The sequence below is a fragment of the Poromitra crassiceps genome (genome assembly GCF_964638095.1).
Source record: "Poromitra crassiceps genome assembly, contig: HAP1_SCAFFOLD_284, whole genome shotgun sequence".
NCBI classification, from domain to species: domain Eukaryota; kingdom Metazoa; phylum Chordata; class Actinopteri; order Beryciformes; family Melamphaidae; genus Poromitra; species Poromitra crassiceps.
In genome coordinates this window covers 115,764-137,707 of record NW_028152116.1, presented here as the reverse complement: position 1 = coordinate 137,707, position 21,944 = coordinate 115,764, and the positions used below count along the sequence as shown (strand labels likewise).

General features: G+C 44.0%; 1 protein-coding gene across 4 annotated transcripts in view; it reads left to right on the top strand.

The window, feature by feature from the left end:
• LOC310770978 (uncharacterized protein) overlaps positions 1-14,979 on the top strand; it is a 43,273-nt gene extending 28,294 nt beyond the window's left edge. For all 4 annotated transcript variants that reach the window (XM_083663666.1, XM_083663664.1, XM_083663665.1 and 1 more), the window contains 6 exons: positions 3,872-4,027; positions 4,230-4,372; positions 7,621-7,769; positions 7,919-8,016; positions 8,190-8,340; positions 13,558-14,979. In XM_083663666.1, coding sequence (XP_083519792.1) covers positions 3,872-4,027; positions 4,230-4,372; positions 7,621-7,769; positions 7,919-8,016; positions 8,190-8,340; positions 13,558-13,640 — 780 coding nt within the window. In that variant the 3' untranslated portion in view covers positions 13,641-14,979. The remainder of the gene's footprint in view (positions 1-3,871; positions 4,028-4,229; positions 4,373-7,620; positions 7,770-7,918; positions 8,017-8,189; positions 8,341-13,557) is intronic.
• Positions 14,980-21,944: the final 6,965 nt, after the last annotated feature.

Below are 21,944 nucleotides of genomic sequence, written 5' to 3'. Positions count from 1 at the left end.
TAATGTAGACAAGCAAGTAGCTGTACATTTTGGGAACACAATGCCTCATACACATATAGATAAGACCCTTAGCTAAGACTGGGTGGATTCTGTTGTAACTACTGCAAATGTTTTTCAGACAGCTAAATGTCAGCTAGATCTATGATGCTGCAACACAGGAAACTGAACTGCTGCATTGAGGGGGGGAAACAGTCTATAATTAGTGTTAATTTTGTTGTCTATTTTTAAATTTAGTCGTAGTCTTAGTCCTGTGTCAAATGTCCTTGTTAGTTTTTATCATATTTATTCAACCTCATCGTCTTTTTGTTTAGTCAAGTTTTAGTCGACTAAAAGTTTGAGTATTTTAGTCTTGTCTTAGTCAATGAAACTAAAAGTCTGAACATTTTAGTCTCGTCTTAGTCTTGGGGAAAAAGGTAGTCGACTAACATTTTTCGTCGACGAAATTAACACTAATCCGCTGCCTTCAGCCTGCTGCCCCAGCACACAATAGCATACAGGAAGGCACTAGCCACTACCGACTCAGAACATCCTCAGCATGGTCCGGCAGACGTTGAAGGACCTCAGCCATCTCAGAAAGTAGAGACGGCTTTGCCCCTTCTTGTAGAGTGCATCAGAGTTCTTAGCCCAGTCTAGTTTATTGTCAATGTACACTCCAAGGTACTTGTAATCCTCCACTATGTCAACACTGACCCCGTCGATTGAAACAGGGGTCACCGGAGCCTTGACCCTCCTCAGGTCCACCACCAGCTCCTTTGTCTTTGACACGTTGAGCTGCAGGTGGTTCTGCTCACACCATGTGACAAAGTTGGCCACCACATCCCGATACTCATCGTCGTCGCCATCTTTGATACATCCCACTATCGCAGAGTCGTGAGAGAACTTCTGAAGGTGGCAAGACTCTGTCTGGTAGGTGAAGTCCGTGGTGTAGATGGTGAAGAAGAAGGGAGAGAAGGCCGTCCCCTGTGGTGCTCCTGTATTGCTGACCACTCTGTCTGACACACAGTTCTGCAGGCGCACATACTGTGGTCTGCCAGACAGGTAGTCCACAATCCAGACCACCAGGGGGGCATCCACCGGCATCGCCGTCAGCTTCTCACCCAGTAGAGCCGGCCTGATGGTGTTGAAAGCACTGGAGAAGTCGAAGAACATGACTCTCACAGTGCTGGCCGGGTTGTCAAGGTGGGCGTAGGCGCGGTTGGTCAGGTAGATGACAGCGTCCCCCACTCCCAGTCGGGGCTGGTAGGCGAAATGGAGGGGGTCTAGGGATGGTTTGACCATAGGCCTGAGCTGCTCCAGGACGAGTTTCTCCAGGGTCTTGGCTTTTTAGGTATAGGGACGATACAGGACATTTTCCACATCACGGGGACCCTTTGGAGACTCGGGCTCTTGTTGAAGATCAGCTGTAGCACATCACAAAGCTGGGGGGCACAGGCTTTGAGCAGCATGGGGCTGACGCCATCCGGGCCAGCTGCTTTCCTAGTGTGTAGCCTCATAAGCTGATTCCTCACCTGGTCCGCTGTGATGGTCAGCGTGGGTGGGGGGGGGGGGCATCATCAGCTCTGAAGCCCTTTGGGGGGGGGAGGGGCGGTGTAGCCTCGTCTCTGGGTGACGGGGTATAGACAAGTTTCCTGGGCACTTCCGGTTTGCTTCCGGACTCGGCCGCGATCGTGTCTGTCGGTTCCGGTGTTTGTGAATACGGAGAAGCGTAACGTACTACCGTAGTAGCCATAGCGACCGCCGAAAAAATGCAAACTTGGGATCATTCTGCGAGTCTCCTATCTAATGAAAGAGTGTCTATCCCACACCCGTTGACACTGGACACATGGGAAGATAATATGTGTAAATGGCCGAACGTAACTACAGGCAGGATTATAGCGTATTTTGAGGAATCAATGGCGGTGGATGGCAACGCGATGAACAATCTCAAAAGCTCCGAAGCGTACCAATATCTCCACAGCAACAAAGTAGGTCGGGTATGTTGTAACGCTATGTATTTCATCAAATTACCCCCGTTGTGAATGAATATTACGGCTATTATTCCAGTGTTGTCATTAAGAGGCCGATTTCGCAGCAAGAATATTTAATTGGTCGGCACGTCGTTCTCGGTAAGGACGCTTTCGTTATTGAAACAGACAACATGCATGCACACTCCTACTGTAGCCTATCTATCTGCATTTGCAGACATTCATGAACCCATATCTTCTGGACATTGCCTTGATGAAAAAACAACGCAGCTAAAAGTAATAAGTGCGACAGTGTCAGTGCAGAGTGCAGACAGCGCACAACTTGAATCTCCAGCAATAGGCTACGCACCTTAATCTCTCCCACTCCACACCTGGCACCTGCGTCAGCTCTCCTGCACTCGTTCTCGGCTCGCATGTGGCTTTATTGGTGGTAAGCATTTTGATTCATCTCCTCATCATACGAGCGTCGGGCAACAAGCGCGAGCCATTGATTGATTGATTGATTCGCCCGAGTAGGTAAAAAGGCTTTTTACCTCCGCTAAATTGACAGCCTACGTCGGGTCTCTTTTGCTTTTGACGGCGGCAGGCACGCTTCTGTTTCTTTCCTGCCGTCTTGCTGGCCTCGGCTGAAGTAGGCTACTTGTTGCATGATCTCGATTAAAAAAAAAGGACTGGCCTAGCAAGGGATGTCTGTTTTGACATTTCGGTTTCCTCCTGTGTGTTTCCTCACAGCGGGTCCAGCGCTGGCCGGCGGGACTGATGCTGCTTGTTGTGCAGCTTTTAAACGGCGCTCTACAGTAAAGAAAGCGTCTGCTATATTTTTCTTTTTCACCAACACTCAACATACAGGGGGCGGAAAACATATGATGTAATAAGTCTCTATTTAAGTCGTAGCTTATTGGCAACATCAGGCTGCTGTGGACGCTATGTGGACTTAACCGGAAGCGGACTAGGCCAGCGCTGGGAAACTTGTCTATAGCCTGGGGGATGAGGGGGAGGGGAAGGTGATAAGCCTGGAGGGCCATCAGCCAGAGCCGGAGGGGGGGGAGGAGGGGGGGGGGGGGGCACGACCCGTTCCTTGATGGGCCACGACCCGTTCCTTACACCAGTGATTCCCAACCAGGGGTACGTGTACCCCTAGGGGTACTTGAGCAGCTTGCAGGGGGTACTTGGAAAGATTGGGATTACAATGTATTTCCAAAATGATAAAAACTGATTGAAAACTGAACCAATTGAAAACTGTCAAAATTGTATTAAAGAGGAATCAAATTATTTTCATTTAATGAGATGTGTTAGAGAGGCCTACTGTTTAATATAAGTTTAATATAACAACTTTAGGACACACATGAGTGAGGGGGTACTATCGGCATGGTAAAACAGCTCAAGGGGTACATAACACAAAAATGGTTGGGAACCACTGCCTTACACCCTACCAACGCCAACAGCTGCTCAAGAAAGTCAAAGAGGTGAGACTCTCTTCCAGCCATCCATCATGCAGGAACTACCACAGTGAGAACATCACATCACGTCACATCACACATGCATTTCATTCCAGGCTTCTTCCCTATGGGACATTTCCATACTTCCTGTTTACATTTGAAACCCCTCCTAAATCCAGTTGTTAGGGTTGTCTTTTTTTAATTGCAAAACATGTAGTACAAATGTACAAAGGTGATTTAATAGATTTCTTATTGTTGGAAGAATATATTGTTTTAGTATATTGTTTGCTACGCTTTTCAAAAACAATAAATAAAGACTTTAAGTTGGTGAATATGGTTTTATGGATGTGAAATGTTGCTAAAATGTCTGCCATGTTTTAACTGGGGTCTCTCTGGGATTGTGTGTGTGTGTGTGTGTGTGTGTGTGTGCATGCATGCGTGTGTGTATGCGTGAACACGCGCATGAAGGTGCATGGCCACATCCGCTCCATGTCTCCGTCCCTGGTCGCTCAGCTGGGTGGACTAGCGGTGGAGATGTCAGAAGCAGAGCTGGTCACCCTCCGTCTGTCCGAGCTGAGGAGTATCTACGCCATGGGATCAGTCAACACCTGGACAGACAGACAGGTATCAGCTTCGGTCATAGCCGGAGACATATTACATCCACTGTGTTGTGTGTTCACTCGCTTTCTGAAACAAATTGTACAAGTAGCACTGGCATGCTATACAATACAGGGTGAAGGTACAAGTACGTTGCTAATACATCCACCTACAATCCTGTTTGAGGCTATTTTACGCTCACTCATTCTCTCCATGGCTTTCATCCTAGCTGGCTGTGCTGTTCAGCCGCTTGTTAAACGCCACCAAGCAGAAACCTTCACAGCTGGACTCCAGCACTTTTGTGGCGATGGGATACATCGTGTGTGGAGCTAAAACAACAGAGATGCGTTTTTTCAATGCTGTGGAGTTCAGGTGAGACGTGTGTGTGTGTGTTTATTAGGGGTGTCAAAAATAATCGATTATAAGATGCATCGTCGATGCGGACGTGCACGATTCTGCATCGATTCACAAATGTCAAGAATCGATTATTATTATTTTTATTTATTTTTTTAACACGTTGAGTGCCAAGGACGAGATATCTCGGCTTACATGATCCAACCGTTGAGTGCCAAGGACGAGATATCTCGGCTTACATAAACATTTTTTTTTTTGACGGTGGGACATCGATCAACCCCTTTTACGTCTCCTATCCCAGAATTGGAGGAAGAGAATGTGTATAATCTATTTTACCGACCAGCTAGGTGGCGACGGTGCCCTCCCGACAGAGAGAAAGTCAACCAAAAGCAGCCGCCTCCCGCGGCTGCTTCCTCCATTCTCAAGGAAATGGCTTGCCGATTTTACAGTCATCAGTCACCAGACTCGCCGCTCTCGGGCCGCGCCAGCAGCAGCACACGGGGGATTGCAAATTTGCATAATATATTATGGGTGAAACACACTTTGAAACGCCCGCAGAAAGGCCAGAATCGCACGCATTCCGAAAACCCAGAAACGAACGAGCCTCATTCTCATACTGTAGGCGGGGACGCTTTCGCGCTGCTGCGGTGGGGGGTTCCAGAAATGGACTGGGTGGGCAGCATAAAGCCTAGAGTCGCACGGGGCTTCATCGGGGCTCTCAAACCCAAGAGACGAGTGAGCCCTATCCACACTCGCTGCCAGGGAGGGAGGCTGCTCAAACTCGCTGCCAGGGAGGGAGGCTGCTCAAACTCGCTGCCAGGGAGGGAGGCTGCTCAAACTCGCAGCAGCAGCAGCAGAGCACTCGCTTGTGACAAACGCAGGCTGAAAGCCACTAGACACGCCCACGGAGGGAGGAGTTGAAGGAGAGGGCGTTCGGAACTATATTGTTTGGATGTCTGATCTCTCACTGATGCCAAAAATAAATGGTTAAAGTGACTGTTCTGCCTGTTTGATTGAATTTCACAAAACTGCGATTATCTCAGCTTTCACTCTCAGACAGCTGAAACCATGCTGTACTCAACGGCTAATATCTACATAACTACTAACTCTACAAACTAACTCTTTTAGACAGAGAAAGCACACATTCTATTAGTACTTTTGTGAACTTCGTGTTCACAAACTCCAAGCAGAAAAGAATCCTCGGCTCTTGTAAAATGAGCCAGAATCCTCAAAAAACGGCCTGGCAGAAGCTACCTACAGCAAAAAAAAAACGGCTGGCAGTCAATGTGTTAATAATCAAATAAAATATAATGGAAGTACATGCAGTTGTTTATTTTAATTATGGATCATAATACAATGCAATTCCAAATGCACTTTTATTTTAAAAGTAGTCACGCAGTGAGAAAAAAGAAAGTGAGAAAAAATAAATCATTGGGGAATATTGGGGGAAAAAAGTGATGCATTGATTTAAGATGTATCGAGATGCATCGATAATCGAATCGAATCGAATCGTAGCCCTCTGAATCGTAATCGAATCGTGAGGCTAGTGAAGATTCACAGCCCTAGTGTTTATACGTGTATATTAGGGCTTTCACAGTCAACAAAAAAACACTAGTCGACACTATGCATCATAATCAACTAATCGTTCATCTGTGGTGAAGAATAAATACATAAATTGAACATAGATTTGTTTGAACACTCATTTTCCACATGACGCCATGTTAAATCAACAGAATTGAAGGTACTTATTCACCTTATTCTTTGCCCACACATGGACGCTTCCGCATTACGTCATTTCGTAATAGTATTTCCGTTTTAGACTTGCCAAAAACCTCGCAGGCAAGATGGCCGCCCACACTCTCCTCCTAAACTGGCAGAATTACTCCCCCATAAACTAACATATCTTGGCCAATAAGTATGTAACATACAAAATAAAACAACCCGTAATATCTTAATTTTATGTAGAATGCAGAGGACATGTAACTGTTTAGTTAAACTTGCATTCCAGGAATATTGTGCTCTAAAGATGACGTTAGTGGAGTCGAGACTGTTTTGTCCTGAAACCCACCTAGGTTGCGCCAGGCGTAACCTATGTGGGATTCAAAATAACGCATCCGAGATAGAAACGTTATGAATATAGCCACGTTTATAAAAAACAAACTAACGCTGGTGATCCGTATGGAAACAGTGTTACTCGAAATGGTTAAAAGTTATATCAATTTGGTCATTCAGTGGCATTTTACTGCCATATAACATAACTAACTAGCGGCTAATATTAGCCACAGTAGGCAACTAGCGCTGAACCGGAAGAACAAATACGTTTGCGTTGAACGCGGAAGAGAGAAAAAGTGGGTGTGGTGAATAAGGTGAATAGACAGAAAGACTCGTCTATGTTGTTACTGAAGTCAAACAGTCGCTATCTCCAACTCAGACAAGCTGCTGGGGTGTAATGGCTCATTTGTAAACAGCCTCTCAGAGCCAATCAGGACTCTGCTATTTCACATATCTCCACATTGGTCCCGCCTACATTAAGTTAACCCTTTACTGGCTGTTTTTGAGACCCTTTTGATGAGAATTGATCATTTCTATTGTGTGAAAAAAATATATCTTCAGCGGTATTAATCGACTAGTCAACTATTATTTGGAAGTAGTCGATGACTACTAAAATTCAGTAGTCGTGAATACCCTAGTGTATGTGTATATATATCTATTATTATTATACTATTATATTGTATATTATTATACTATAATATTATTATCTATTTACTAGTATAATATTATTATACTAGTATTATATATAAATACTGCTGGTTTAAAAATGGGCTGTACATTCACAAAAAGATCTATATATAGTGTGTATATATGTATATACTGTATGTGTGTGTGTATATATATATATATACACACACACACTATATGTACTGTATGTGTGTGTGTGTGTAGATATATGAGGACCGCTTTTATGACTGTTGAAGCATTTTCTGAAAATCTCATAAAAAAACGCATTTACACTGTATGCTTCATTTACACTGTAGCTTCATTTACACTGTAGCCTACGCTTCTGTACTGAAAATCATAAAAGTCATAAACTTTTGTTAACCACAGACCTTATTTCAAGCATTCAACCAAAATCCTCACACATAAATCCCATTGACTTTTACACATAAGAGGCGGAAGTGTTAACATCCAGGTCCGGACTCATTCCTGTGGTACTTCTGTCCCCTTTACTTACTGTGTAACCTGCTGTCTCCCCCTGGTGGCTGCAGTAAGGCTGTGCTGTGGCTGGGTCAGCTGAGGCTGTCCTGCTCACCAGACCAGTTGCTGGCTCTCGTCGACCTTCTGCAACACAGTCTTGCATTTGGACCCACAGGTAACTGGAAGACTGATGTCTTCATTGAGATTGGAGTTCTGGCAGGTAAGACACATCCACTCTCCTCATGTTGAGCACCCTGATATGAACAATCCTCTCTGTGATCATCTGCTAAATGTGATTTTTCACTCAGTTATGTTGGTGGCTGTTTAGCTCTGGGAGCATTGATGCTACTTCACTTTCTCGTTGTGCAGCTGGTCTTCCAGATATGTCCATGTCAGCTTTGGTGAGGGACCAAATTGAAGGAATCACACCTCTGGCTATCTCAATGATACCACCTGAGCAGTTTAGTGTAAGTCTTAAATGACTATTATTACTAGTTTACTGTACACTGACCTGACTTCCACAAAACAAGTCTATGGAGTTCTATTCAGCTTTTGTTCTGGGACCCGAAATGTCTTGTTATCTATGTTGGTGTGTTCATCTTGACAATTCGTGCCTCCCCTCATATGTCACCTTCTGCAGGTGGTGTTTAACCCGAACCAGATCAGCATGTTCTCCTATGAGCAGGCTGTGGCAGTAACAGCTGAACAGGAAGCAGCCCTGTCAGGTAACCAGTGGAAAGCCCTGGGTATTGTGCTGTCACCCTGGGAGGACAGGCCTGCCGACTTCAGAGGTAAACCACTGCAACTTGGATCATTAAAAAAATAAATTAAAAAGCCCATTGATAAATTAGAAACATGTACTTAAAGGCCCATTCCGTTGGTTCTGGCGAGAAATAAATGTGCACAAAGTGTTTATTATTGGCACTGAGTGAATGCGCCTTGACGTCACTTAAAAATGGCGACCAGGGGCGTTTCTCTCCGACCAGCCGTTCAGAAGATACATGGAAAACCGCAGTTTCGAAGTGGATAGCATCTCCCGCCACAGCTAGAGGATGTGACGTCTCGCGCGTTCACGTCGAGCTTGTCTCTTGTCTAGACGCTAACAGGAAATGGCTGAAGTAGCTTTTAACGTTACGCTCGTCGCTAGCTGCTAGCTAAAGGAAACAACAAACACAGACTCCAGAAAAAGTCCAGACTAAATAAATAAATATTTATCTAATGAAGCCCGTCTGGCCAGACAGCAGCAATGTGACCGACATCGGGGGGGAAACTAGAGTCAGGACTGTGTTTTCGGTTCATGAAGGGAACTTGCTGCTTGTAGCTACTGTAATGTGGTTTTGACCAGATAACGTTAGCTGCTTGCTAATGGATTTTCAAGATTTTTACTGTCACTCCGTAGTACAAGTATCTGACCACCTGGTCAGAAACTCTGCTAACATTACCGTCTTGTGTGAAGTAATGCAACCCTAACGTTAGTACCGTTATGCTTATGGTCATGGAACATTATTGTTTGACTGCATTTAGCTGCGGTGGTGAGTCGTTAGCTTCATGCGGGGGTCACCCCTATGTTCCCACAGCCCAATGTTCCCACAGCCCTATGTTCCCACATTTCTAAGATTTCAGCCCTATGTTCCCACAGCCCTATGTTCCCACATTTCTTAGATTTTTTTTTCTTCCAAAATAAGGCCCTGTGTTCCCACATTTCCCAACAATAGTCTTGTTGCACAACCACACCAGTCTCAAAGTTTTGTGTGCCTTTGATCATGCAAGAATACACATGATCATGAAAAAATACACAATATGACTAGCACTAGTTAGCAATTCATCCATATCAGATTTGGCCCCAGCCCCCTAAACTACAAGAAGTGGTTTGCACTAGTTCTCATAATGTTCCCACGTTTACTAAGATTTACTTACTCTTTGTCTGTGTGCATTTTAATTTTTAATTTTATTTTATTGTATTAATGAAGAATCAAAAAGGCATTCACAATCCAACTTACACAATGCATCACTACGAATGACTGAGTAAGGTCAAAGAGACAAAAAACCACAAAAAATAACAAAACACAATGTGATCTAAACGTTTCGATGCAGAATGTTCCAATTTGCACCAAATTTGGTGAAGGCGTGTTGCGTGGAACACTTTTTTGTTGATCACGATCTGTCCATAGTTGTTTCTATTGCGACAGTTTGAAAAACCAAATGCACTATTTCGTAAATACTACAGCACGGATTTTCACGATATTTGGTGGAGAGGTGTAGTTCCGACGACCCCCTTATATTTTGATCGTAATTCGCGGCCATGCCCCATTGGTGCTGAGTGGTCCACAGTGTTTGCTCAGATGGCTGCTATTCATGGAAGCTTGATCCCTGGAAACCGTGGAGGAAAGGTTTTAGTTGTTCAGAATTTCTGTTTCCACCGTCATGAAACGAGAGGAGAAAAGATCCATTGGCGTTGCTGGCGCCAGAAATATAAATCTTGAAATAGTCTTCAAAGGACAGCACTTGCAGATTGCCTGTTCCTGGCACAAAAATGTTGAGTGAACTGCATAAATAGTGCAATAAAGGTTGAGTTAACTGCATAAATAGTGCAATATTTTTATTTATTTAAATAAATAAAAAATTAATCTTATTTTGATTGTTTGCTAGTAGCCCTGGCTTGTGGACATGTGCTGTTCTCTGGCATAATTTTGACACGTCCTTTGCTAAACTTAGCTCCTTAAGGCCAAAATACACCGAACATGTATGTCGCGCAAAAAAACGCGCCGCGCCTTTTAGATTCAATTATATTTAATGTAAAGTCTCACACCGGCCGTGGCTTGTCAGCATGCAACGCGCAGCACACGCGCTGCTCTATGTTACGCCACTGTTCTATTTTCAACGCGTTGCTGCTCTATAAAATAGTCAAGAAAGGGCTGTGGGAACATAGGGCTGTGGGAACATAGGCACGCTCCCCTTGATGCTAACTAATAGATTTAGCTATATTTATAGAAATTACCACCAGCCCCACTAATAACGTTACTGTCTTGTGTTGATAATGAATGAATCTAACAGTCGGAAATATGCCTAACGTTAGCCTACTGTCTGTTATGCTTACGGTACATTGTTTGACGGTACCGTACACACAGGGGGAGCAGGCTATTTCCTGGCTTGTGCAAACATGAGTATCCACTTCCCGCAGCCAGCAGGCTCTGACTGCAGTGGGACTGCACATACTAGTAGCATTAGCTTGATGCTAATCGCGGCTAACTAATATTCATTTACATTTATAGAAATTACCACCAGCCCCACTAATAACGTTACCGTCTTGTGTGGATAATGAATTTAACAGTCCTAAATATGCCTAACGTTACTGTTATGCTTATGAAACATTGTTTGATTGTTCAGTTTGGTCAACTCCAGGCATTACCATACATACAGGGGGAGAAGGCTATTTCCTGGCTTTTGCTAACATGAGTATCGACTTGCCCGCAGTCAACGCAAGCCAAAACACGACCAAACATGCCACAATAACGTCCCCTAATTCATCCAGAATCCTTCCTGGGCATCTCGAGGCTGATCTGACCGATAAATTGTCCAGGTTGCCGTTTTCAAGTGACTTTTATGAGTTAACGTTACAAAGCAACGAACAGCTCTGCTGTTGCCAGGCAACTGCTTGTGCGCGTGCGAGTATGGTGCCCGCGCGTCAGCTCGTTCACACGCTGCCTGCAGTTACACTAACGGCCACCGGCGTCAGTAATAGTGAGTTTTGACGGATTGGGCCTTTAAGTTCACAAAAATCACATCATTTGTATGATCTTGGGACAATCCACCAAAATGGGTAAACATGAACAAACCTCTCAAAGCTCAAAACATTCACTTAAATCGCATGATTTGACAGTGGCTTTTCTTTATTTGTAAGACGTTTATTTAAACTCTGTTAGGGAAATGTTCTTTGATTTTTCGAGCGCCTTCATTACATTACATTACATTACATTACGTCATTTGGCAGACGCTTTTATCCAAAGCGACTTACAATAACACATTTTTTGTCAGCAATAGAGCAATCAACTATGGAGCACAGTCTATGACAACTACAACTTCTGAAGGAACAGTGGTACAAGTTTAGGTTAGTGGTACAAGGTTGGTTAGTTTTTTTTTTTTTTTAAGAAAGAGAGAGAACGAAGTTAGATCAAGAAGGGCCCAGATGGAGCCTGAACAACACTATCCAGCCACACATTCTAGCAAATAAACTGATTCAATATAAATTGCATAATTCAACCATCGCCTGGTGCATGAGTTATCTTGTGCCTCGACCTCAGTTTGTTAGGCTGGACGACACTGTATCAGATATCATCTGGACAAAAACTGGAGCCCCTCAAGGAACAGTTTTAGCTCCTTTTTTCTTTATTCTTTATACTGCGGACTGCAGACATAGTGAGGCCATGTGTCATATGCAGAAATTCTCTGATGACACTGCTCTTATTGGTCTCATCAACAAAGGTGACGATCGGGCCTATAAAAAGGAGATTGATTTATTTGTTTCCTGGTGCGATGACAATTTTTTACTGCTCAATGTTGAAAAGACCAAAGAGCTAGTTATTGATTTTGGGAGGAAGAAGGCAGAAGTCTCCCCTGTCATTATTAAAGGGCTGGAGGTAGAAATAGTCCAGTCTTATAAGTATCTCGGTGTCCACCTGGACAGTAAGCTGGACTGGAAGAAGAACACAGATTCTGTGTTCAAGAAGGCCCAGTCTGGACTTTTCCACTTGAGGAAGCTTAGATCATTTGACATCAGCAGGTCACTTCTTCATGTGTTCTACCAAGGTATCCTAGCTAGTGTCCTTTTCTATGCTGTGCTCTGCTGGGGGGGCAGCCTCACTGTCATGGACAAAAATAGGATAAACAAAATGATTAAAAAGGCAGGCTCAGTGATTGGCCTTCCCCCTGATTCTTTGGAGATGATTATAGCCAAGAGAACAAGGAGAAAATTGAATTCTATTCTTTCTTATGAAGGCCATCCTTTGTTTAATGTATTTAATGCCCTGCGCAGTTCGTTTAGTAATAGGCTTTTGATGCCTCGGTGCTCTACTGAGCGATTTAGAAGATCTTTTGTTCCTGCTTCTGTAAAATTCTTTAATGAACACTGCTAGCCTTGCTTTGTGAGGCTCTCTCTCTCTCCACTGTATTATTGTTATTGTGCTGTATGTTACTGTTTCTTGTTTGTATCTGTTCTCGCTCTGGTGGCAAACCATGTTTCCCCTCGGGGATTAAGAATAAACACCATACCATACCAAAAGAGGCCTGAAACACAACATGTAGCTAACAGCTCTGAACACATGTAGCTAACAGCTCTGAAACACAACATGTAGCTAACAAACATGTAGCTAACAGCTCTGAAACACAACATGTAGCTAACAGCTCTGAAACACAACATGTAGCTAACAGCTCTGAAACACAACATGTAGCTAACAGCTCTGAAACACAACATGTAGCTAACAGCTCTGAAACACAACATGTAGCTAACAGCTCTGAAACACAACATGTAGCTAACAGCTCTGAAACACAACATGTAGCTAACAGCTCTGAAACACAACATGTAGCTAACAGCTCTGAAACACAACGTGTAGCCAGGTCTGAAACACAACATGTAGCTAACAGCTCTGAAACACAACATGTAGCTAACAGCTCTGAAACACAACATGTACCTAACAGCTCTGAAACACAACATGTAGCTAACAGCTCTGAAACACAACATGTAGCTAACAGCTCTGAAACACAACATGTACCCAGAATTGCTGGAATCAGGTGTTGCCACACTTACAAAGCAGCTCCTCCCATTCAGTCTTAATGGAGCAACAGAAACTAAGTGTGACGGCATCATCTAAACTGGAACTCTGTTTACTTTGCCTTTTGTTTGTGACACGCCCAAATACAGTGTGACCAATGGGCATTCTATTTTCCAGTTCTATTGGTTTGACCCCTGTGTGTGTGTGTGTGTGTGTGTGTGTGTGTGTGTGTGTGTGTAGGGAGAGACTCATCGGGGCTGGCACTGAGCCCCAGTCCTCTGTGTCTCATGCTGATGCTGCTGCCCTGCCCCACCATGCCCTGATCTGCCCCCATCCACCCTGGCTCATGACCTCACTCACCCCTGGCAGACGACCTCACTCACCCCTGGCAGATGACCTCGCTCACCCCTGGCAGACGACCTCGCTCACCCCTGGCAGATGACCTCACTCACCCCTGGCAGATGACCTCGCTCACCCCTGGCAGATGACCTCGCTCACCCCTGGCTCATGACCTCACTCACCCCTGGCAGATGACCTCGCTCACCCCTGGCAGATGACCTCGCTCACCCCTGGCTCATGACCTCGCTCACCCCCACTCACCCCTGGCAGATGACCTCGCTCACCCCCACTCACCCCTGGCAGACGACCTTGCTCACCCCTGGCTCATGACCTCACTCACCCCTGGCAGATGACCTCACTCACCACTGGCAGATGACCTCGCTCACCCCTGGCAGACGACCTCGCTCACCCCTGGCAGATGACCTCGCTCACCCCTGGCAGACGACCTCACTCACCCCTGGCAGACGACCTCGCTCACCCCTGGCAGACGACCTCACTCACCCCTGGCTCACGACCTTGTTTAACCCTGGCAGATGAGCTCACTCCTGCTCCAGCAGGAGAAACCTCTTCCACCGTGAAGATGATCTCATCTGTCTGTGCAATACGGTATCTCTCTGAAATGAGCAGCACTTCACCATTTCTGTTTGCTTATGAGTTTTGTCATTTATTTGTGTAACTATCTCTTTGACATATCAGCAAACCGCACTGAAGAAACCAAAGGAATATTATGTAATTTAAGAGATTAAAAAATATAGATTTGCACAGTATATCATATAAACACCCGCTGTAGAATGAGTATCCTTACACATGAACCTGAATGAAACCCAGCTGTACCGATGTAGCCTTCTCAGGGATGCAATGCCATACCCAGAACAGCAACTAAAATACTTTAAAGATTTAAAAAGAGTTATTATGAGCAACTCCTTATGCAATACTATGTTGTGCGAACCTGAAAAATCTATTTTTTTAGAAATGACAAAACGTCTGCTATAACATAGCTATAACATTTGGTACATTTATATCTATCCTAAATTATCTTGTTTAAGTAGCCTTCATAAAGCTTAATAACAACTGATTCACTTGGACTTGTCTATTCATAGTATTCCCATGATGTCACATGCATTTCCGACCAATATGGCACTTTACACTACACACAGCTCATTGGCTGTGTGGTTAATCACCTGTTAATTGATTACAAGCAGACCAAGATGTCTGTGTGGTGATGTCACAGAATACTATCAATAAACCACTGGTCTACTTGTTGCTGTGAGTTTTGTATTGTTGTGCTAACATTCTGGTATGATAAACATGGACCTGGAACCATTCTGCCTATGTTTGAATCTGGTTTTCTATTTTGACACTTATGAGCACTCAGTGCAGACTCAGAGTAGTTAACTGTTTTAATACATGTCAGTTCGTGAATATATTAGTTAATCATTAGATAGTTGCTGATTAGTCGGTCAATTCCTGAATAGAGTGGTTAATGATTAGTAAATGTGAAAATAATATTAATAATTGAAAACAAAATATTCAAAAAAGACTTGAAAGGTTTTAGTGTCCGTACCGGGATTCAAACCACAAACCTTTGGGTTGGAAGGCATGGTCTTTCACCACTGGACTACAGCCCAGCTCAAACACACAGCACATGCAGCAAGTCAAATAGATGTGGTTAAGATCAGGGTTTTCTTAACCACGACCACCATATCAATTGGGTTAGGGTATGGTCGTGGTTAAGAAAACCCTGATCTTAACCACATCTATTTGACTTGCTGCATGTGCTGTGTGTTTGAGCTGGGCTGTAGTCCAGTGGTGAAAGACCATGCCTTCCAACCCAAAGGTTTGTGGTTTGAATCCCGGTACGGACACTAAAACCTTTTCAAGTCTTTCATTGGGAAAGCCATAACAAAACTGCCTAGAGATCCATTGTAAGTTACCTAGCTGATGGTCTAGGGGTTAAGGCGATCACCTTAACAGCCGCATTGTATGCGGAGAAGTGCAGGTTTGATTCCTGCAGGGGATTTGAAGTCGTCTCCCCACCCCTCCCTCCTCCCCACCCCTCCCTCCTCCCCCCCCTCCCTCCTCCTCTCCCCACCCCTCCCTCCTCCCCCCCCCCCCTCCCTCCCTCCTCTGCCATCTCCCGGCCTCCTTCCTTCACCGTGTTCTCACTCAACCACTCTACCATCTCTGCAGGGACTGTGCCTGCTCCCCTCTCTCTGCAGGCTCAGTCCCTGCGGAGATGGTAGAGTGGTTGAGTGCGAACAGGGTGAGAGGAAGGAAGCCGGGAGATACATAGATAGATGGCAGAGGAGGGGATTTTGTTGGAGACGGGAGGAGGAGATGGGGGGGGGGGGGAAATGGTGGTGGACAGGTTGGAGGGGTGAGGGAGACAGGAGGGAGTGAAGGGGAGGGAGACAGGTGGGAGTGAAGGGAGGAGGTTGGGGGGGGAGGTGCCTCTCTTGCTATTCTCTACGCAGGTGCAACCTCCTGCATTGTCTCTGTCCTCTCCTCCCTCATGTCCTCTCTCTAGCCTCCCTACCTCCTGTCTGTCCTCTCTCTCTCTCCTCCTGTCCTCTCCTGCCTCCTCTCTCTAGCCTCCCTACCTCCTGTCTGTCCTCTCCTCCCTCCTGTCCTCTCCTGCCTCCTCTCTCTAGCTCCCTACCTCCTGTCTGTCCTCTCTCCTGCCTCCTCTCTCTAGCCTCCCTCCTGCCTCTGTCCTCTCTCTAGCCTCCCTACCTCCTCTCCCTCCTCTGCCATCTATCTCCCCGCCTCCTTCCTCTCACCCTGTTCACTCTACCATCGCTGCAGGGATTGCGCCTGCAGAGGAGAGGTCCTCCGCCTTAACCCCTACAGCCTGGGTAACTTACAATGGATCTCTAGGCAGTTTTGTTATGGCTTTCCCCACAAAGGTTTTATTGTACTTTATAAATTCAACAGATCACTATTCAAAACTTGACAAGACAAAACTGAACTAAACCAGTAGGCTAAGCCCCTGCAAATGGGTCCAGTTACAGTATGTAGGCAGCAGTCCTGGTGCCTTCCCCTGTCAGAAGCAGGGACATGAATCCCCCATTGAAGGATGCAGCCCCTCCTATGCAGAGACAAACATAATTAGTTTTCAATTAACCACACAATACAACAAGAGTCCCCTTCAACACAACTATTATTACCGGTACATTGACTTTCCCATACATCAAACCTAATCATTTATAATGACTCCAAGTAGTTTAACCCCTCAAAAATTGGTTTTACAGATTTTCACAATTGTTTAAACACATTAGACACAATGTGCACAACCTGAAACTGAACATGCAAAGGCATAATTCTACTGATAAAGCATTCATATAGTGTTTTCCATTCTGCACACCAGTGTTCAATGGGTGCTTAGAAATGTCTACTCATATGATGTATGTGTTTGTCATTTGAAAAGAAAATACCATTTAGTGAACAGTTAACACCGTTTTGAGGGCAAAGTGTGCTTTTGCAAGAGAAGTGTAGGATTTTGCATTTTGTGTGTGAGTTTTGAGATGGGTAGTGAGGTAGTCTATCAGGAAATGTGTTTAAGCAATTGTGAAAAACTGTAATCAATTAACCCCCCCCCCCCTACTCAACCACACTTGGCATGTTCCACTGCTCCCCGTCTACAAGTGAGGTTGGACCTCACAAGTGAGGTTGGACCCATCTGCCTCCGTTTCGCCTCCTCAGTCCAGACCAGGACACTGAGAACTGAGAAGAGGTGAGAAAACACACGTTTTGCACAATGTTTCCCAATAAAGTCATTAGCTAATAAAATGTCTCTGTGTTGTTATTTAAATAGTTTATGATAATGAGTTGATAGTTGATGATAATGTATGAATGCTACTCTTGAAGATGACAATTTTGACATTTTATCATTGTGTACGTTTAACACAGAGGTTCTCAAATGTTTTTCAGCCAAGGAGCCCTTACAAGATAGAAAATATACCTCATTCTGATTTGTGATTTTGGGCTAAGCTTAATTGTTTCCACGGTAACGTGCTTGACTTTTAAATTGATAGGTTTGTTAGATTAGAATGTAATCCATGAACCATTTTAGATTTAAAGCATACAATATTTTCGTGGAGCCACCTCTCATCTTTTGCTAAGCCCACTGCTAAAGTTCCACAGCCTTTGTTTAGCAGAAAAAAACATTTGGGACTTTGCTAGACAATCAATATGTCACAGAACCATATTCGCGGCTTTTATTTTGAAATAGCTCTGCCGTTAGTGGACCAATCGACACCAAACCACCTCTCATCTTTTGCTAAGCGCACTGCTAAGGTTCCACAGCCTTTGTTTAGCAGAAAAAAACATTTGGGACTTTGCTAGACAATCAATATGTCACAGAACCATATTCGCGGCTTTTATTTTGAAATAGCTCTGCCGTTAGTCAAGCGATCGACACCAAACCACCTCTCATCTTTTGCTAAGCCCACTGCTAAAGTTCCACAGCCTTTGTTTAGCAGAAAAAAACATTTGGGACTTTGCTAGACAATCAATATGTCACAGAACCATATTCGCTATGACCATCCACATGTCCAAAATTCAGTGCCAGACTACATCTGGTTCATAGCAGCACACACGCCAAATTTGAGGTCAATCGGGCAAACGGTCTTCAGAATAAACTGCTTTTTGTGTTGCCAGTAGGTGGCGCTGTGACTAGACTGTGGAGAAACAATGGCCATAACAGTTGTATTTCTACTCTTTTATTTGTATTTCTACTCTTTTATTTTTTTAGGAAATACAACCGTTGTTACAAAGGTGAAACTACGGATATTGCTCTTTGACGACGGTCCCTAGATATTCAGCTTGCCGCACGCACTCAGAAGGATATTCAGAGTCGTTCCTCGGCAATTGCGCGATAACCGCTGCGGTTGGGGAGTTGATCAAAGCTGTGAAATGTCGGCCTCGCGTATCTGTACAAAATAAGACTAATCTGGAATTAATTGGTGCCGTTTTCATGAAGCTATTACAGTTAGAAACGGGTAAAACAGGCGAATATCGAATATAAAACCAATTTCACCCCGGTCTCTTAATATTGGATTTTAGTGCTTAGAGTCACTGCCTCACCTGGACGCTATTCAAACAAAACGTGAATTTTTCCATTAAAAAAATAGCATAAAATACAAGAAGCACTCATGTGCAGTCGCAACAAAATCCCATTACTTTCCCTACGGGTTCAAGGATTTGACTAATTCCATGACTTTTAAAGTGCCTGGAAAACAAAGATTTTGAAATGCCATGATTTTTTTCAGGTTTCCAGGAAACCCTAACGTTTCACTAACCGTACTCAAAAAACCATGCATACAACATAAACAAAAATGACAACAGGCAGAACATTTGGATTTAAAGTCTAGTTAACCAGCTAACAGTAGCTAGCTATTAGTACTCTCAGGCGTTAGGCCTGTCGACCGAGTTTGACTTGACGTTATTCCTCTTTCAACTTACCTTCGATGACAAGAAAATGACTGATAAAATGATGATCATGACAGCTTTTGCCATAATGGTAACATTCGTTTTTTTACCGATTCGCGCAGCATCAACAATAATCCACGTTTATGACACGCAAAATCGTTTAATTCACCTCGTTGATTAACTTAATGTTACTCATCATAATCATTATTGTTATGACTAGTAGCGGTAGCGGGCTAGCAGCTGCTCGGCTACTTCCTGTATTGGCACAGGACGTCATGGTCACATGCTGCTGCCTTCCATTCAAAGTCGGGAGTCGGAATATCCATGTTCCGCTCTGCGTTCCAACTGCGTGGATGCCTACAAACATGGACGCTAGAAGGCTACCGCTGTGCATGCTTCGATCAAGCACAAATCAACTATATGGGAATCGAAATGGCAACTAAGTTGTTTCATAACACAAAGTGAAACATTTGTGAAAAAGTAACTGCTTACTTATCACCGTGTGTGTCTCTTTGTGCGCCGCCATGTTGATTGTGACGTCAGAGTGTTGCTGCCCAAGTTTCCCACTCGGAATTCCGTCTTGAATTGCACTTCTCCCTGTCGTAGGTCTTGTTTCAAAATTCCAAGTGCAAAGGAATGCACGGTTACCCACTGCTTTCTGTTTCACGTAGCCTGGATGGAAAAACCTTGCTCCGACTCCGAGTTTTCCGGCTATGGGCGGAAGACCGTGCTGTGCTCCAGGAAAAATATTCCGCTCAATTTTGTGTTCCGTTTAGAAAACATGGGCGACGCGAGTAAGATGCCAAACCACAATTATATTGTCTGGTGACGTCGCGGTCAAGACGATGTTTGCTGGGTAACGTTAGCTAAAAAAAAAAAACTTCGTTTGGTATGGCCATGCTTCTTATTTTTTCTCTAAATCGTAGCGACTGCCTACTGTTGCATTTCTGTGGGGGAACGAAAACACTGCAGCACAGGCCACCAGAAGACGGGGGCGGGTCTTCTTCTGACTTCCTGCCTCAGTAACGCATCTCCCCCATGGGCTCCGCATGGGCTCTCCTCTGTCAAAGGAGAGATCAGGTACGCTACGCAGGACAGAGCGGCCATGCCTCGAACTGGTTTCCGCCATATCTATGGTTTCCGCAACTGCTTCCGCATGACCTAAAGTGTGTCACATGGAAATATCAACCAATGAGCTGTTAGAATTTTGTTACAACGCAGAGGGGAGTAGCTAGTTACAAAACAAGCCGTGTGGCGCTTGGCGCGAGGTTTCTTGTTGTGGGAGTGCACTGCTAGTGTTTGCTTGGCGTGGACAGGCTGCAGGCGTTGGCAACTTTTTACTTTATTTATGTATTTTCGTTGGTAACTTAGCATTGTCTTGCCCCTTTCGGAACTGCTAACATAGCTTACGCTACTACGCAGTCCCTTATTAGTACACCGCCGATGTAGCCTAAACAGGTCGCTCCGTCTGCAGAATTGTTCTAACTACTCGATAAAGTTTCGCAAATGAAATTTCAAATGTACTTACCTACTTAAGGGTTGTGTGAACCTCCGCGGATGATGTAGAAACACTAGCGCCACTAATAAACATGTTTAATCCCTCACTGAACCCCAGGTCTAATTTCTTCAAAATGAATCAGCTAGAAACACTCGTCTTCTTCTGCGCTGCTGTCATGGGTGGTGCGCAAAGCAACCATAGCGCTCGCTATCACTTCCGGCCCCTGGCGGCCGGAAGTGGCACTTTTGTAGTCTTTTGTAGTTTTTTGTAAGATGCGCGCAGAAGAGTTTTGGAAGCGCAGGCAGGCTTCGTGTTCGCGATGTCGGAGCATATATGCAGCAATTGCAAAGAACAAATTAAAATAAAAACGAAAGGATTCAACAGAACATCGCTTAAATCATTATCCAGTCCGGCCACAGCTAGATTCTGTTGTGTTCTCATCTCAGCACTCTTTTTATCAATGGAATACATTTTCTTGATAAAAGGTGCTCAAACCAATTCACAAGGTCTATTCTAACAAATGATTTATACACTGCCCGTTCTTGTAGAAATAATATTTTGAATATTTTTGACAAACCAGCAGTATGTAGATTGAGAACAAAATTCTTCAAATATCCAGTTCCACCCAAAACAAAAGAAATTCACTACAAAATAATGAATGACTTCTACCCTTCCAGTGAATTTTGAAGATTAAGATTTGGATTTGAGAGCAATGAGTGTATATTCTGTAAAGGTGATATTGAAACAACTGAGCATCTTTTTGTTTCATGTTCTCACACCCAACTGTTCTGGAAATAATTCATCGATTGGTTACATGGAAAAAACACAGTAATGCCTGTTCTTGATTATAATAGTATTGTTTTTGGTGTAATATTAGAAGACAAAAAATTGGACCTAATGATCAATGTGTTACTAATCTTAGCTAAATTCTTTATTCATAAGGGCAAATATATCAAAACTCCACCCATCTTTACCTGCTACTTTAATGAAACCCAACTCTACATGAAGTCCCTGAAATTTATTAAATCGAATTTTACCAAAGACCTCTATTTATCTTTAACAAGTCTCTAGCCATCTTATGTTTTATTTATTTTAAATTGTTTTTATTTTTTGTTTTTTTTCGTGTTTCCCCCCGTCTGTCCTGTATTATGTGTGAATGTGCTGCCTTGTGTCTGTTCATGCTTGTCGAAGTTGTATACACTTGTGATGATTGCCTTACAGTTGTAAATTAAAAGTCAATGGTTAAAAAAAAACAAAAAAAAAAAAAACATAGCGGTCGCTATCACTTCCGGCCCCTGGCGGTCGGAACCGCTATATCAATCACATTACACATGAAGTCAGAAGCCCTCACCACGTGAGA